This window comes from Apiospora marii, assembly GCF_038362585.1.
Source record: "Apiospora marii strain CBS 49790 chromosome Unknown utg000004l_segment0_segment1, whole genome shotgun sequence".
In the NCBI taxonomy this organism is placed as follows: domain Eukaryota; kingdom Fungi; phylum Ascomycota; class Sordariomycetes; order Amphisphaeriales; family Apiosporaceae; genus Apiospora; species Apiospora marii.
The window spans coordinates 2,708,229-2,724,605 of NW_027117376.1; the positions used below are offsets into that span (position 1 = coordinate 2,708,229).

The following is a 16,377-nucleotide window of genomic DNA, read 5'->3' on the forward strand; positions in this document are numbered from 1 at the left end:
GCTGACTACTTAGGTAGTCCAATGCATATTAATATGCTAACTTTTAAACCATGTGTTCACTTTCGATAGATATGGAGTACCCTCGCCCATATGAATTTAAATCGTGCGAAAGTTGTTGCGTTGGCTGGACGGGCCCCTCAAAAGTCGAACGTAGACACTCCAGGGACTTTTTACCAAAGTATCCGCAAACTATGTAAGTCGAGACTTATGACACTTGAATGAAGCCTGAGAAATGGCCAGATTTATTCCGACACAAGTTCATTAAGGCTCCGGCGCATGAAAAAGAAGCCGCCCCCTTTTCACAAATATTTCCCCCATATGTCATGTCTACGCCATGGACACATTGTGTCAATCTGTAAGTAGCATGAATTGATTAGATTGATTACAGAATCTCGCACAGTAACAATGACATCGCCCCCATTATGTTATTATCCCAGACAAAAGAAAAGACATTAAGTAGAACAAGTGCCCAACCGGCCAATGAACGCCACAGTCGGTCCCAACTCCTCCCTCTCGCTGTCGTCAACGAGATGATTAAGTGCAGTCTCTGATTGATCATCGTTGACGCTCTGAAGCTGAACTGTCATCCCGGGTTTTCCCACAGAGAGAAATTTGCAACAGCACTGCACTCTAGGAAACCGGATCGATGTAGAGCTGCATATCGGCGCAGTCCGAGTAGTACCCCGGCTGCGGGACCGCGTACACGTGCAGCCCGGACCCGCTGTTGCCGTCGCCCGTTCGGCTCTGCTTGGTGCAGAAGGACAAGTACCCATTGGCCGCGTTGCCGTCCTTCTTGAGCAGGACGGTCAGGGTGCCGTCGGCGTTGCGGCGGCTGTCGAACCAGGCCTGGCCCCGGGACTTGGTGTTGCTCCACCAGAGCAGGCTGGGGGTGCCCTGCAGGTAGTAGTAGGCGTTGTTGGTGACCGAGTACAGGTAGCCGTCGGCCGTCACGATGAAGGTCTCGCGCAGGTTGGGGAAGTAGGTGTTGTCCGTCATGTGCGTGGCCGAGTCGGACAGGGCGTAGGCGGCGCCCGGGTTGGCGGGGGGGTTCAGCTTCAGGTAGCCGATGGTGCCGGTCGGGGCGCTCGCGGCGACCAGGATGGTGGTGGTCGAGGTCACCACCGTGGTGGACAGGACCGTGCTGGTGGCGGCGGTGATGGTGACCTGGACGAAGCCCGAGGTGACGGTGCCAGTTGCGGTCGTCAGGGCGGTGGAGGTCGTGGTGACTGGGGTGGCCACCAGAGAGCAGGCGGAAGAAACAACGTCGGCTGCGAGGTTTGCAAGAGGACTGGGGACGGCATCACGGCGGGCTAGCGCAGTCGTTGTCGTCTTGACATTAGTGCTGGTCGTCGCGTTCCCTGCCGGGGTGGCAGTGGCAGTGACGGCCCCTTCTGCCGGCTCCGACACCACGTCAGGAGCCATGATGACATCGACGAAAGACCCATCCTCGTTCTTGGCATTGGGCGTCAGCGGCGGCGCGTCGTCGCGGCGCGTGAGGCTGTGGTCGTCGGTGCAGCGCTTGGTGGGAGCGGCAGCCGCCGGGAGATCCCGCTTGCGGACCTGGGTGACCGCCACCAGCTGGGTCGAGGTGACGACCGAGGTGGCCAGCGGCACCACGTTGGAGGTGGACGTGCCGGCCGCGACGGTGACGGTGGTGCTCGCGGTGGCGGTGACGACGGGCGTGGTGTAGCCCAGCAGCGAGGAGCAGTACGGCTGCAGCGAGGCCGACTTGATGGCCGACGAGGCCGAGGCGACGTTGCAGGGGATGGCGGGCTTGCCCGGGTCGGTGCCGTTGACGAAGGTGTAGCTGTAGGCGATGGTGTAGCGGTCGCTGCCGCGGTACTGGCCCGTGTTCTTGGCGTAGCTGTTGTCCCAGGCCATCGTATAGAGGGAGCAGTATTGGCCCTCGGGCACGCCGTTCTTGAGCAGCATGTACGTGTTGAAGAACTGGCACGTCTTGGGCTTGGAGCCGTCGCTGGGCGGGTGGGCGAGGTTGTACGCGCTCTGGGCCGAGCAGGCGGCCGCGCAGAGGCCGGCGTCGAACGGCCCGCCGGTGAAGACTTTCGGCTGGATGTACGTGTCGGCGCCCGAGCAGTCGAGGGGCGCGTTGATGGCCGCGTTGCCCAGGTACGTGGGGCCGTTGTAGCCGGGCTGCGGCGCGATGCTCTTGCTCACGTAGCCGTTGGAGCCGGCCATGACTACCTGGAACTTGTTGCGCCACTGGCCGGCGTTCTTGGTGTTGTCCTTGCTGACGGGGCCGCCCCAGAAGACACACTTGATGTTGGTCGTCGAGGCGGGGTCCTGGCAGGTATCGGCAGGCTCCTGTGAAGATCGTTAGGCCAGTCATGTTATGATACCTAACGAAGTAGTAATACATACCACAGTGGGATCACGCTCAAAGTAGATGTTGATGGCCGAGCACCCGGTGATGGCGTTGCACTTGGAAGCGCAGAGCGCCGTGTCGTAGGTCTGCAGCGTGGTGTAGCCCATGTAGCCGTAGGCGCTGCTCGAGGCCGCCAGGTTCGAGAAGGCCAGGTTGTAGCCCGACGGCACGGGGGCGGCCGAGGCCTGGGCGGCGAAGCCGGCGTAGCTCAGGAAGGCGCTGGCGGTGTCCGGCGACGGGACTGGGCCAGCACCCGCGGGCTGCGTCTGACAGGGCGAGCGCTTGATGTTGACGTGGATGCTGTCATTGTCGGCAATGATACCGCGGCGGCGGCGTTGGGGTCCGGCTTGGACCAGGTCCGACGTGATGTCGGCCGCAGCAGAAGCGGCAGCCGCTTTGCCATCGTAGGGGACCACCTCGGACCCGCCTCCGACGGGGGCGCTGGCGGGGGTGGGCTTGGGCTCCGAGTCCCATGCGTCCCAGTCAATGTCCTGGGCACGAGCCACGGCTGCGAGAGCAGCAGCGATGATGACGGTCTTCATCCTGGTAAGATGGCAAGGTGTGAACGAGTGTGGAGGAACTGTGAAGGAGTGCTGATCGCTGATTGCTGGTGCTTGGTGATTGTCGAATTGATCGTCGGTAGCCTCTGGTTTTATACACATATGTGTATAGCAGTAGACTCTGCAGCCCTCTGCAGTAAGGCCTCCAACCTCCAGTCCGTCTAGACTCATGGAATCATTTCCACCTGCTCAGGCCATCGAAGCCATCGAGGCCGCATTGAGCTGGCGACGACCAGCTGGGCTCGACGTCGCGCCAGCTCCAAGCTGAAAACGTCGCCGCCGAGTCTGCGCCTCCAAACATCTCGAGGTGCATAATGCTGTGTGTTGTCGGTCTCGACTCCCTTGGCTCGACAGCACGGACGAATTCCGTGCCCTTACGAGGGAACGTGATAGATGCATCACGCAGCTGCTTGGACCCGGTAGTCTGTTTGATTGATCGGTGGCGCATCATTGGCTGTACCTGCAGCATCTGTAGCTGCAGCTGCAGCTGTAGCCAAAATTCTAAAAACAATAGCAATGCAACGCTAGTAGCCAGCTGAAAGCAGCCCCTGCACCTATCTTCGGCACCAACATCAACAACACCACGCACGTAGACTGATAAAAAGCACATAACAATCACATGGCGCTGCGTGGTCAATTGAGAGCCGCCAAGCCCGTATACACGGGAAGTGGGGAGGTGCGTCACAGGGGTCGCGATCTCTGGGGAGGGCTAGACCGTTGTGACTTGTTCTCGTAAGGTTTCCTGGTGGGGCCATTATTGCTCCCCCTAGCAAGCTGATCTGTGGCGCTGCCCGTGCCTGGTACCTGGTGCCTGAAAGGCCCAGACGGCTGATCTCGTGTGGCGCGCGTAAACAATGGTTTGCTGCCGCTGCTCAGGGGTCGATGTGATGGACTCTCGCTAGGACGTGCATTTGGCGCCGTCGCTCCTTTATCCAGGACGATTGGCGTTCGGTCCTGACCGATGGGTTGGGGGACGGGTTGTGATATCGGGACCGAGGAGTCCGAGTATCCTGGCCTGAAACGGCAGGCCATAACAAGGGAGCCTACGAGGATTCCAGACTCTCGGCAGACTCTCGGCAGACCACGCACGGGGAACTCATGCACGTGAGAGGGAGCAAGAGGCTTCTCTCAAGAGCTACCAGACAAGATCGATGTTAGATGAGGATGGCATCGCCCGCGACTCAACCTTGGACCCCTTGACCAGGCTATCCTCGCTGACTTGCTCGAGTTGATTCAGCGCTGTCCTGGTCTTGGCCTCCTGAGGATGGAACACTTGGAACTGCCTTGGCATGAAACCTTTGCATCAAACCAATATGTATATGTATATGCACTGCCGACGGTCTGTGTACTATTTACATGTATTACGACCCGCCAGCATCAGAAGTGAAAGCCTCCCACCTCATCCCACCGTCCTGCCTTGTTTACACACACTGAGAGTACCCTTTGTAGCGTGTTAGTCTGAGCTCGTGTGTGCGTGTGTTGTCTTTGCGAGGAATAAGGAGAACACTTACATTCGTTAGAGACGGTGCACTTGCCCTGCGAGCAGCAGGTCGGTCCCGAGTAGCCGTTGCCGCCGCACTGGGCGTACATGGAGGCGCAGGCGCCGCCCGGGTTGCCGTTGGTCGGGGCCGGCTGCTGGGTGGCGGCGGTGGTGGTCGGGCTGCCGCCGTTACCGTTGCCGTTGCCGTTGCCGTTGCCGTTGCCGGGCGCGGGGCTGCCCGACGGGTTCTGCAGCGTCAGCAGGCCGGGGCGGTAGGGGAGCAGGTTGTAGTCGGTGTTCTTGCTGGGGTCGCGGCCCTGGTAGAGGACTGGAGCGTTATATGTAAGCAAGTCTGTACAAAGGAGAGATAGGCCAGGACGTCTGTTAGAACTCACGCTGGAGGTTGCAGGGGTCGATCTCAAAGGTCTGGTCGTTGGTGCTCCGGATCAGCTCGCCGTGGCTGATGTCGTTGGTCCAGCTGGCCCCGCTGTTGGCCTTGCCGGCAAAGGGGTTGCTCTCGGTGGCGGCCTGCGGGGTCCAGGAGCCGCCCAGACTCGAAGCGGTGAAGGAGCGGAAGAAGCGGCCCTGCGAGCCCATAGCCTCGACCATCATGAACCACTTGTTCTGGCCCTTGAGCTTGTACACCTGCACCGCCTCGAAGAGGTTGGCCTGCGTGTCGCTCAGGATGGTCTGGTAGTTGCTCCCGAAGCTGCCGGGGAAGTTGCCGATGGGCATGCTGGCCCGGTAGATCTTGCCGTTGTCCCCGCAGAAGAAGAGGTACATGTTGGTGCCGTCGCCGATCAGCGTCTGGTCGATCGGGCCCGTGCCGCTGCCGCTGATGGAGCCCGAGAAGAGCGGCTGGGCGCCCGACCAGCCGTTGGCGTTGGTGGGGTCCTTGGACGTCTTGTAGGAGAAGGGGGTGGCGCCCCACTGGTACGCCAGCACCCACACGTCCTTGGGCTGGAAGTAGAACAGCGTCGGCGCCACGGTCGCGCCGTTCATGCCGTTCTGCGCCGCCGACGACATCTGGGACCAGTCGGAGAAGGTGCCGAAGTTCATCGACCCGTAGTTGCCGTTGTTGTTGTACGACGCGTACACCAGGTGCTTGCCGTTGTACGGCGCCACCGTGAAGTCCTTGAGCGACGCCCAGCCGTTCTTCGGGTTCGCCAGCGGGCCGCCGAAGTCCTTCCACTTGTAGCTCGACGGCAGGTTGCACTGCGCCGACACCACGGCCGCGGAGGCCAGCAGGGCAGCGGGGGTGGACAGTCTCATGGTGGCAGTAGTTGTGCAGTGGCGGGCAAGATGGGGAAGTTGGTTGGAAGAAGGGCCAGGTGGGGTGCTGAACAAAAGAAGAAGGAATCGGCACAGGAGAGGAAGAGGAACGGCATATATAGGAGGGTATGTATTGCGAAGTGAACTGGCGCAGTAGACTTAATTACGCGTACCATTCGACTTTTGCGTGTTGCTTGGCTGATGGTCGAACGCCAATTTGCCCCAGGCCCGGAACGAGGACCCCGGATGGCCAGGCCGCATCCCTGGAGCGATCCCGTCAATCGGAGGGGGAAAACGATAGCTGCAAGGCCCGGCCTGGACAGTCGACGGAGAAAATGGAGATCCTATAGCCACTCCCCATTATAGCATTGGAGACATTATTCCACCACAGACAGAAGCCGCCGCGGGCAGATTGGACGGAAATGTGACCTCCCAGTCGTCGCTTAGCCCGCTCCGAGTCACGGAACCAGCGGCTCCGAGCATCATGTGGGGATGTACGATTGCTAGCGGTATTGGTCGACAGGGGTGGCTAGCGAAACCAGAAAACAACCACAGCTGGACGATGCAGTAGCCGCGCCAATTCCGGGGCTGCCAAGTCAAATAATCCAGCCTAATGTACGCATGTTCATTTTCTCTTCGCGGGGAAGCATAAGCCAATATTGGGGCAGCAGATTGCCGAGCACGCTCACGTCACCAACGCCTATAATTCCAATGCCCCATAGTTCCAAGTATTCCATAGACGCCAAGGATCCAGAAACAGCTACACCAAATCGGCGGTCGTGGGTTGGAGAAAGAGATCGCACCCTTGAGGGAACTCAACAATTGTGGGCAGACGATTCTGGAACCGAGAAAGCTTCAAACATTGACAACACAGAATGGCAGTAGCGACCCATAATATCCGAGAGTTCTTTGGAAACGAGCGCCGATTCCGAATGGCTTTGGTCAAGGACCGCAAAGGTTTCTAGTTGAGCCGGACAGAGCGAGAGCTTGTCAACCATAATCATCGACCCATTAGCTGGTTACTATTTCTTAATAACATGAATTTACCTCCTTGTGAGAAGAACTTGATACGTCGTGCTATAGCCACCGAATTATCCTTATTGTCGTCCGAGGCCAATGTAAGCTTTCATCGTACCGCCCAGATTTGTCCTTGCCTAGTTCAGGGAATATAGGCTCTTTTTGACTTAGAACCATCGAACCTGCTGTTTCATATCCACCATCCACTGCTCGGAGGATGCTGAACTTGCGGTATCCATCTTCATCTACAATGGTAACACCAAGCAACTCCGTCTTCTTATTCTCATCAAGGCCACTTATAAAGGACCGATCTAGAATTTTATAGCCTGAATACACCCATCTGCTGCTTTGATCCTGCCAACATACCCAATGTGAAACACGGGCCATGATTACCGTCGTTTCCCCCTTCGAGAGGACATACGCCGAGACAACTCCCCTAAGCTTATGTACCGGGACATTTTTGGCAGCAATAGTATAGCTAGGAAAGGTTTCGCTACATAATTGTAGAACCGCTGGCGCAGCCTCGGGATTATTCTCGACGAAATAGTATCGCTGCAGCAACTTAGGCGATAATTGCACTGCCTGACCATTCACCTTTACCCTCACTACGAGTTTGGGATAAAGATCCTGCGAATCCGAACTTGGTAATATACCACCCTTCCATCCAAGCCAAGACCAACTTGGGAAGTCTGGGTATCGATCGGATGGCGTAGATTCCCATGAAGCTAAAGAGAGATACCATCCACTATCACGATGAGGAATGAATGGGACACCCCAAAGATGATAAATCGGAAGTGTACCCATGGAGAAGCTTGCCAAGATCCCGAGGAACGCCCTCAGTCGATCTTGTACAAAGCCAAGCTCTCGAGAGGAGTATTCGCAAATGACTTGGAGCAATGATTCGATGTTGTGGTGAGGGAAAAGGTTCGGTCTTCTCTGCAATACCGTTTCACTGGAGAAGCTTGGTAGTAACCTTGTGGCGAATTCAATCTCTTCGCAGCGGCCCTCTCCACACTCGAATAGCGTCTGTGCATCGGTAAAGAACAGGCGTCGCCGAGCTAAGAATGCTTCCTGATACGTCCAACCTCGCGTCGCCCATACGCTGCTCCGAGCATGTGATACGGGGTCGGCAGGGGTCGGCACATATTCGTTCGAATTGATGACTGCCGCACCGGGTAAACATGTCCGTGCTTTACTGACTCCCGGGAGCCCATAAGTTGGGTCCGCACCGGCAGCAGCAATGATAGTCAGTGAGGCTTGGCTGTAGATCTGGCCCATCTGTTGAATCTGGGACATTTTGTGGGTTTCGTCCGACTGGTCAATGCAGTAACGGTCAACCCATAGGTAGCGGAACCCGAGTTGGGCAGTGACTTTGATCGCGTCCTCGATAGTGGGAGGAAATGCTGACAGATCCGCAGTTGGTCCGCCCAACACATTCTCAGGCTTTCCCCATACGTAGCTCAAAGCGACGTATTCGCAGGGTGCGGGGGCAGAAATAACCCGCCGGCTCTCGCAATGAATCAGGTGGAAGTGTTCGAGTGATTTGGTCAAACGCTTGGTGTTGATTCCACAGTCCTCCCTGTGTTCATGATCGCACGTGGCAATCAGCGACCGAATTTCGGTATAATCAATCGTCCTCAATAAGCGTCGCATATCAAATCGAGGCTGTTGGTCCGCTGCTATTCTGGTGACAACGCATAGCCTGAACGCCCTGGGAGAGGTGAAATCCGGTACTTCATCATTTGCAGTAGAGATGCAATGAAATTCCCCGAAATCTAAAGGATCCCCAAAGAGATGTTTCAGTGGTGAAACCAGCACTTCCTTGAGATGGAGAAAGTCGAAGGACTGGTGTTGGGGTTCTGTGTAGCCTCTGAGTGTACAATGAAAGAATTGGCACATGGGACATGTTGGGGACAGTCGCCGGATGGGTATTTTGAAAGATGTCGGTTTCACCCGGAGCATACTAAATCGCGAGTAAAAAGCACAGAGCGTTCCATTGCTATTAGGATGCGCATTCTCGACGAGCTCCATGTTGGCACTTCTGATGATTTAATGACGTGCAAGATGTGGTTGGCATCAAGTGTTTCGACTGAACTGAAAACAAGTGTCCGTCAAATGACTAATGTCGCCGTGGGTTAGGATATGGAAAAAGTCAGAAGCAAGAAAGAGTTAGGCACCATAGAGGAGAGAAGCAGACAACAAGAATGCGTTGTAATAAATGCCCTCAGACCACTACTCAGCCACCCATCTACCGGGCTTGATGACGCGCCAAGCATGTGCTAATGCAAGCATCATGCATCTCCAGCCTACTGCTGCATCGTCGAGATAGCGATCGCCATACAAAGCCTCGATCTCGGGCTGGCGGCTGCCGGCGTTCTTTCCAACACAGCCATGAGATACCGAGGCAGAAACCGAGACTGTCCAACTGCTGTCCAACGCATCGGTTGCACAACTAGGCTTCGGCTCAGGTTCAGACGGCTTTGCCAGGAGGGGGTCCAGAATCACTCGAGCCTTCATAGAAATAATGTCATGGATGGGCCAAGCCTTTACTGGAAGTATATTTGGTATTCTGCTTCTTCTTCTATTCTAGGGTGTCAACTTTTCTCTCTCTATACTTCTACTTCCCCTGCTCCAGGCTATGAACTCTCTCTCTCTCTCTCTCTCTCTCTCTCTCTCTCTCTCCGGCCTAGTAGGTGTAGCAAAGCAGGTCGTTCTGGGTGGTCATGACGTCGCCGATCTTGATGTCCTCAGCGAGGCCCAGGTAGGGCATGACGTCGTCGAGGGCGGTCTTGAGGCCGTCCTTGGGGGGGTTGGTCTTGTCGTCGACGATGTCCTTGAGGCGGGCCTCGGGGTCGGCCTGCTGCCACTGGGACCAGAGGCGGTCGATGTTGGCGTGGTGCAGGAAGAAGAGGGGGTCGTTGGGCGAGGAGCTGGGCTTCATGTCGCCCTTCTGGCCGCCGACGGCGCTGTGGATGGAGCCGTGCGGGATGCTCTCGAGGTAGAGGCGGAAGTCGGCGTAGGTGGGCCGCTCGGCGATGAAGTCGAGCTCGGCCTGGTTGTAGGCGCTGCCGCGCATGTCGCCGGGGCGGTCGGTGCCGTTGTAGAAGTCGCGGGCCAGGCAGTGGGGCGCGTAGTCGAGCTCGTTGTAGGCCGGGCGCAGTTCCTTGAAGGGCCCGTCGGTCAGGCACATCCACTCCTGCGTGCCCGTCTTCTCGACCTTGGCGGTGCCGCCGTTGCCGCCAACGAGGTCCCAGATGGACGAGTGGGCCGTGTCGGCGGCGTCGAGGCTCCAGTCCCAGTAGGGCATGGGGCCCGTGTAGCCGCACTCGCGCAGCTGGTTCTGGTAGAGCTGCACGTAGTAGCGGTGCCACGGCAGGAACATGCCGCAGAAGTGGATGATCTTGTTCAGGTGCGTGTGCACGTAGGGGAAGTCGTCGTACAGCGTCGTGTTCAGGCCCAGCTTCAGGCCCGACGGCTTGGTGGGCAGGCACATGACGGCGTCGGTGTACTGCTTCTGCGTGGCGGCATCCAGGGTGCGGAACTCGACGCGCTTCTCGGGGTTGGTGCATCCCGACTTGGCCTGGCGCGGGGCCAGAGCGGCGGCCGAGGCGAGGCTGGCCGCGGACAAGAGGTGAAGCAACTGCATGATGGGCAGGGAAAGTTCAGTAGTAATGAGGGTGGTTTCGAATGAGTGAATGCAGACCCTTCTTCGATGGGGCTGGTGGGTGATGCAAAAGAATGTAGTGCGTGATGCTGTGTTGATCCATCAGTACCCAGTCCGACGAAGGGGAAGCAACTTATATATATGCCCGTCTCCATGTGTCTGTCTATACGTTCGTCCCTATATCCCGCCCGCAGGACGGGTTCCCGCTAAGCTTCCCGAATTTTCGTCTCGTATTACCTTCCTAGTCAATGTGGGGGGAGCTATGCACTACTGCCACAGCCTCACTACAAGTATGCATGCAGAAGAAACCAGGGGAAGGATTTGACGGAAACGGCCCGCCCTGTCCACTTTGCAGCTCGTGATAGTGGATCATGCCTTCGAGGGGGGCTTCTCGAACTTCATGCAGCCTGCCATGCCTGCAACCTTTCAGCCTTTTGCGGCATCCTCGGCATATATGCAAGTGCCATGTAGAGCCGGGGTATGCTGAAACATGGCAGGGAAAAAATGATGTGCGACTAGCCCATGCTTATTTCAAAGCAAGGTCCGTCCGGTGGATTGGGCCGGCACACATATATCGCGTAGTACTACCTACTTGCCCGGAATTAACGAACCATCTCGACTTTTGTGGCATAGCAATACATAGCATTGTTTTCCATGCTATTCCGAACCATTGTTTCTCCGCAGCGAGGCGCTATTTGGAGGATGGCCCTAGGGATTACATCACTATAAACCTACAGCCGGGTCCCGGATAGTTGCAGCTCTCGGTAATTGCTGACCGATGTCTCGATGCAAGAAACGCATCCCATACGCATGGGTCAATGGCGCCTCACGCGGGACTGCATCGGCCGCCGGACAAAGCAGTGTGGCGCCGTCAAACAAGGGGGCTCCGGATTTAATCAACCCGGCTATCGAGAACTCGGTATGGTTCGGTAAACCTAAAACACCACCCCTGCCGGGGCATCGGTCGACTTGGCCAGTCTGTGGGTCAGCATGCTGACAATATCCTACGTTTAGGACATATTCCGTGGACACAGGATACCAGGTGGAAGTCGGCCTGTGCCGGACACGGGTCGCCCTTTCGTACGAAAAGGAGCCACTGCCGGCGGCGGTCAAGATGACCTGCTTCTTCACCTCTCTCCGCGTGGGTCGACGACAGAAACTATTAATAGCACCCGAGCTCAGAATATTGAACCATGCCCCAGCGCCCCACTGCGCTTCATGGAGCACCAATTTCCACTGCCCCGCCTGACAAGTCTTAGGCTGTTCTCCGAGTCGACTTGTAGTATGGCATGCTTGATCTTAGCCCTCGGCCGAAAAAGTCCAAATCGGGATTACATGGAGAACGCAATCTCGCAATGCCCCGCCCGGGTGCCTGAAAAATATGGTTCTTGGGCTTATTATAGTATACCCCGAGTTGCTAAGTCATTTCAAGGGAAGCGCCTCCGGTGCATAGCCTCATAGCCTCTTTGCCTTGCAGAGATCGAAACAAATGACGGACCCAGCCAAGTACTGGCCGGGCGGGATCCCGAGCCACATCCAGTGCTATCCCGGACCGATTCACTTCACGCAGCTGCCCGAGGAGATCAAGGGCTGGCAGCTCTTTCTCGAGGTTCGTCGGGTCCCCATCTCGTCTTTACTACTACAACATATTGGCTCATCTCTCCCTTTTCTTCTTCTTCTTCGCAGGAGAACGCCATCGCTCGCCAGGATGGCGACCACGACGACGAGTACTTTGAAGTAACGCAGCGCCGGCAGCTCGTCAGCCGCTGGGCCGCCCTCCCGCAGGCGGACCGGGACGGCTACCAGGCGCGGGGCAGCCCGCGCGGCCGCCAACGATGGAACCACTCGGGCGAGTGGCTCGGCCGCGAGGTCTGGTATCCGCGCGAGGCCCTGCAAGACCGCCCCCCTAAGCACGACGACCCTCAAGGGCGGCCACGGTCCGAGAAGGAGGGGCAGAACTGCTTCTGCGTGTGCACGGCGCCCTACCCGCTCTCGCCGCGCCACCGGGCCATCTGGACCAAGCTGCGGATCCTGTGCTACGCGCTCGACGGCGGGGACCGCACCCTGTTCGGGGGCGCGGGCGCGGGCGACGAGCACGGCGTGGGGGTGCTGGTCCCGAACGCGGCGGGGCCCAACCCGGCGGCGACGACGGGCGAGGAGTACCTGCGGTGGTGCCACCTCGAGGCCGCCGTGCTGGACGAGATGGCTATGACGAGCAAGGGCACCGTCATCTTCTACCGCGACGTGCCCGCCGTGCTGCTGGCGGACGAGCGGGCCCTGGACTCGGGGCTCATGCTGCTGTGCCAGCTGGAGAACAACGGCGGCGTGGTGACGCAGGCGCGGGTCTGGCCCTTTACGCTGGACCGGTACTGGCCCCATGACCCCTGGAGCGCGGAGAGGATGATCCTCGAGTATGATTTGCGACACGAAGAGCGGTTTATGAAGTAAGTTCCACCCCCCCTTCTTTTCTATCATGATGGGTTCGGCCTGAAAGCCAGTGCGTTTGCTTATGGTGGTACTGATCAATTCGATGCCAGAGGGGCCAACATGGAAGACGAGATTATGGACATTCTGGAAAGTCTGCCGGCCCATCGCGTGCCGGGGTCTCCTGACGTATGGCTCGACTACATCGAGAGGTATGCGCCTGGCTATCTGGAGATGGAAGCCGAAGGAAACGGCATGGTGTACGACTGCGACCACAGCCGGTTCCGGACAACGGAGGAGTTGGAGACCCTGCCTTTGGAGGATGACGATCTGCTGTGACCGGCCCAAGAGTCAATTCTCGATTGAATGGCCGGCAGACTGCTTCGCGATCACTAGATGCAAACCGAACGAATTGTTCTGGCAATGCAGCGCATGGCAGGAATCGATGCCGAATACCCAATGCATATAATGTGTTTACCCGGATGAGGATGGGTTTCCGCTTCATGAAGTGCACGTCTAGTCACGTTAACGCTTGGCCTGCGAGCGACGATGCGGGTATGTGCTGGAGCATAAGCGCTGCCTCCGCGGAATTGAGACAAGCGAGCTGCAAAATAGCTCGGTCTCTGCTGGCCCGTTGGGTCGATGCAACGAGGAGACAGGGAAACTAGAAACTGAACCGGAGGATTGCAAGAGTACATGGTCTGAAAAATGAAGACTTCATGAATCAGGTCACGGAGCAAATTGGGCCGTTCTACCCGGAGAAACAGATCTTGAGTAGGCGTCCTGAAGGGAAAGGAAAGGACACCCGACCGACTCCGCTGAACCAATTGAACGGCATGAACCGTTCGAGCCGGACTCCGAGAGGGATCGACAAGTCGGCATGAACACGCGCGCGCGCACTGAATGGATGGAGAGGACTAGAGGAGCAGCAGCAGTACCCGCAGCCCGCCCGCAGGTAGCCTCGTGGAACCGACTGACAACCGAGCAACCACACCCAGGACACACCCCAGCTGACGACCTTCCTATTCAGCCCATCCATCTCGGCCGGCTGTCTGTGTTTGACCTAGGTGGCATGCATCGAATCTGAAATGGTCCCGCGGGCTTGGCCTTGTCATTGGCGGTCACCGTCGTGTCGCTCTCCCAAAGGGATAAATGCCGCATCCAATGGGATTGAGCAAGCGAGGTGACAAGCTGGCAAGATGGCAAGCTGCTGGCAAAAAGCTTGTGCCGTTGCAGTACATAAGTAATGATTTGATAATTGTCACGGGCAGCTGAGCCAGGTAGGCAGTAGGCTTGTCACAGCGCCAACCAAGTGGATCGGGGACCAACCCTGGCTCGACCCAGTTGTACGTAAATCTGTATGCAAATCCTGGCAATAGTTCGGCCATCAATCCTGACCTTCTTTCTCGGCTGAGCACGGCTTTGCTGTTGGTCGTCCTCGGCAGGATTATGTAGAGAGAATGCATCACGAGGGGGGATTCGGAATGGTTCATCAATTCCTTTCACAGTCGCTCGGGCAGCTCGCCATCCATCTGCAGTATGCTAGTCATACCTAGGTCTGTCATACGTACTGGGCGCATCAAAAGAAAAGCACGGGAGTCGGGATGGGAGGGGTTGATCGGATTTGCCGATGCCAGACGGCGCCTTTTTGCATCAAGTAATGTAAAATGCCACGACACAGAAGGGCCGTCCAGTGACAAACGATTGGACCCCCGACGACTCATGCTGGGGGCGGGCGTGTTTGATGATACCTAGGTAGCTTAGCTCTCTACCGTGGCATGCAGCTGAGGTCGCATTTGGATTTCTATCTAAAGTAGGGTAATATGCAGTACATACAAGTAATGCGGCAACACAGACGGCGGCAGGGCGGTATGTACTTATGTAGGTATGCCAGTCCAAGGCGACCCCACCACCCACGAGGGGCTGATCGATAAGCTGCCCCTCCGTCCGTCATCCGTCTCGGCTGTACTAAGCAGAGGGGAAAAAAAAACCTACCTATCCTCATGTGCCTGTGCCTGCGCCTGTGCCTGTGCTGTGCTGGCTATTGACTAAAGACTCATAAGGGGGTGGGGTGTATTGACAGTCGGGACCAGAAAAATATAATGTGTGTGGCCGACCTGCTTCGCTCTCGACTTGATTGTTCTTCTTCTTGGTTCGTACTACTTACAAGACAGACTTGTCCCCTTCCTTTGTTCGTCTCCCCCCTGCTTACTTGCTTGCCTGCTTGCTTCACTACTGTACCTACGAACTTAGATCCCGTCGTTTCCTTGTCCCGTATGACGAAATAAAAGGCCCGCTGCCTGTAGACAGACCGACGAGTAAACTAATCAAATCTTACCTACCTCGCTAGCACCCATTCTTTCCCGCTCTGTCCACCTCGAGACCTCCCTTCGTATATACGCCGAGCCGAAGCATGAACACCTCGATGATTGAGTCCAAGTTCCTGTCCCACCCCGACAACCTCGGGGTGGTGGCCGTGGGCTTCTCTGGCGGTCAGGTACGTTGAACTTGTGTCTGTTTGCTACTGTCACTGCTACGACTACTTGTCCTAAGGAAGAAGACTGGGCTAATCCTCGAGTCACCCAGGGCAAGCAAGGCGTCGACGCCGCCCCCTCCGCGCTGATCGAGTCGGGCCTGCTGAAGCAGCTGCGCGAGGAGCTCAACTACAAGCTGCACGGCGACGACACGGTGCACTCGTACGCCGACCTGACCCCGGCCGAGGACGCGCCCTACCGCAACATGAAGAACCCCAAGCGGGTCAGCGCCGTCACCCAGAAGCTGTGCGAGCAGGTCTACACCCAGGCGCGCGAGGGCCGCATGGTCCTGACCCTGGGCGGCGACCACTCCATCGCCATCGGCACCGTCGCCGGCTCCGCCAAGGCCATCCGCGAGCGCCTGGGCCGCGAGATCGCCGTCATCTGGGTCGACGCCCACGCCGACATCAACACGCCCGAGTCGAGCGACTCGGGCAACATCCACGGCATGCCCGTCAGCTTTCTGACGGGCCTCGCCAAGGAGGACAACCCGGACTACTTTGGCTGGCTGCAGGACGACCACAAGCTGAACCTCAAGAAGCTCGTCTACATCGGCCTGCGCGACGTCGACCCGGGCGAGAAGAAGATCCTGCGGGAGAACGGCATCAAGGCCTTCAGCATGTTCGACATTGACCGGTATGTTTCTCTTTTTAGTGTATTCAATTGTTCTGTTTGCTGACTGGACAGCCACGGCATCGGTCGGGTCATGGAGATGGCGCTGGCGCACATCGGGTCGGACACGCCGATTCACCTGTCCTTCGACGTGGACGCGCTGGACCCCATGTGGGCGCCGTCGACGGGCACCCCCGTGCGCGGCGGCCTGACGCTGCGCGAGGGCGACTACATCTGCGAGTGCGTGCACGAGACGGGCCAGATGGTGGCCATGGACCTGGTCGAGGTCAACCCGAGCCTGGCCCCCGAGATCGACACGGCCGCCCACGACACGGTCCGCGCCGGCTGCTCGCTGGTGAGGTGCGCCCTGGGCGAGTCGCTGCTGTAATGGGAGGATGGTCGTGTGTACAGTAATGGCGGTCGGTCGGTCG

The 16,377-nt window shown here is 57.7% G+C and overlaps 6 protein-coding genes across 6 annotated transcripts; 2 read left to right on the forward strand and 4 right to left on the reverse strand.

Annotated features, from left to right (window-relative positions):
• Positions 1 to 630: 630 nt before the first annotated feature.
• PG985_007846 (uncharacterized protein) lies at positions 631 to 2,925 on the reverse strand (the record flags this gene model as incomplete). The annotated part of the gene is made up of 2 exons (XM_066827614.1): positions 631 to 2,322; positions 2,380 to 2,925. The coding sequence occupies 2 exons, from the start codon at positions 2,923 to 2,925 to the stop codon at positions 631 to 633; spliced, it is 2,238 nt and encodes a 745-aa protein (XP_066685289.1).
• Positions 2,926 to 3,118: 193 nt separating this feature from the next.
• On the reverse strand, positions 3,119 to 3,391 carry PG985_007847 (uncharacterized protein; the record flags this gene model as incomplete). Its single annotated transcript, XM_066827615.1, has 1 exon — positions 3,119 to 3,391. One exon carries the CDS (start codon positions 3,389 to 3,391, stop codon positions 3,119 to 3,121), a length of 273 nt encoding a protein of 90 aa, XP_066685290.1.
• A 687-nt stretch (positions 3,392 to 4,078) lies between these two features.
• Positions 4,079 to 8,743, reverse strand: PG985_007848 (uncharacterized protein; the record flags this gene model as incomplete). Its single annotated transcript, XM_066827616.1, has 6 exons — positions 4,079 to 4,239; positions 4,455 to 4,751; positions 4,819 to 5,840; positions 6,831 to 7,023; positions 7,366 to 8,445; positions 8,677 to 8,743. 6 exons carry the CDS (start codon positions 8,741 to 8,743, stop codon positions 4,079 to 4,081), a joined length of 2,820 nt encoding a protein of 939 aa, XP_066685291.1.
• Positions 8,744 to 9,398: 655 nt separating this feature from the next.
• PG985_007849 (uncharacterized protein) lies at positions 9,399 to 10,358 on the reverse strand (the record flags this gene model as incomplete). Its single annotated transcript, XM_066827617.1, has 1 exon — positions 9,399 to 10,358. The coding sequence occupies one exon, from the start codon at positions 10,356 to 10,358 to the stop codon at positions 9,399 to 9,401; it is 960 nt and encodes a 319-aa protein (XP_066685292.1).
• Positions 10,359 to 11,865: 1,507 nt separating this feature from the next.
• On the forward strand, positions 11,866 to 13,139 carry PG985_007850 (uncharacterized protein; the record flags this gene model as incomplete). Its single annotated transcript, XM_066827618.1, has 3 exons — positions 11,866 to 11,985; positions 12,063 to 12,820; positions 12,875 to 13,139. 3 exons carry the CDS (start codon positions 11,866 to 11,868, stop codon positions 13,137 to 13,139), a joined length of 1,143 nt encoding a protein of 380 aa, XP_066685293.1.
• Positions 13,140 to 15,213: 2,074 nt separating this feature from the next.
• PG985_007851 (Arginase) lies at positions 15,214 to 16,334 on the forward strand (the record flags this gene model as incomplete). Its single annotated transcript, XM_066827619.1, has 3 exons — positions 15,214 to 15,297; positions 15,387 to 15,970; positions 16,022 to 16,334. 3 exons carry the CDS (start codon positions 15,214 to 15,216, stop codon positions 16,332 to 16,334), a joined length of 981 nt encoding a protein of 326 aa, XP_066685294.1.
• Between the last annotated feature and the right edge of the window lie 43 nt (positions 16,335 to 16,377).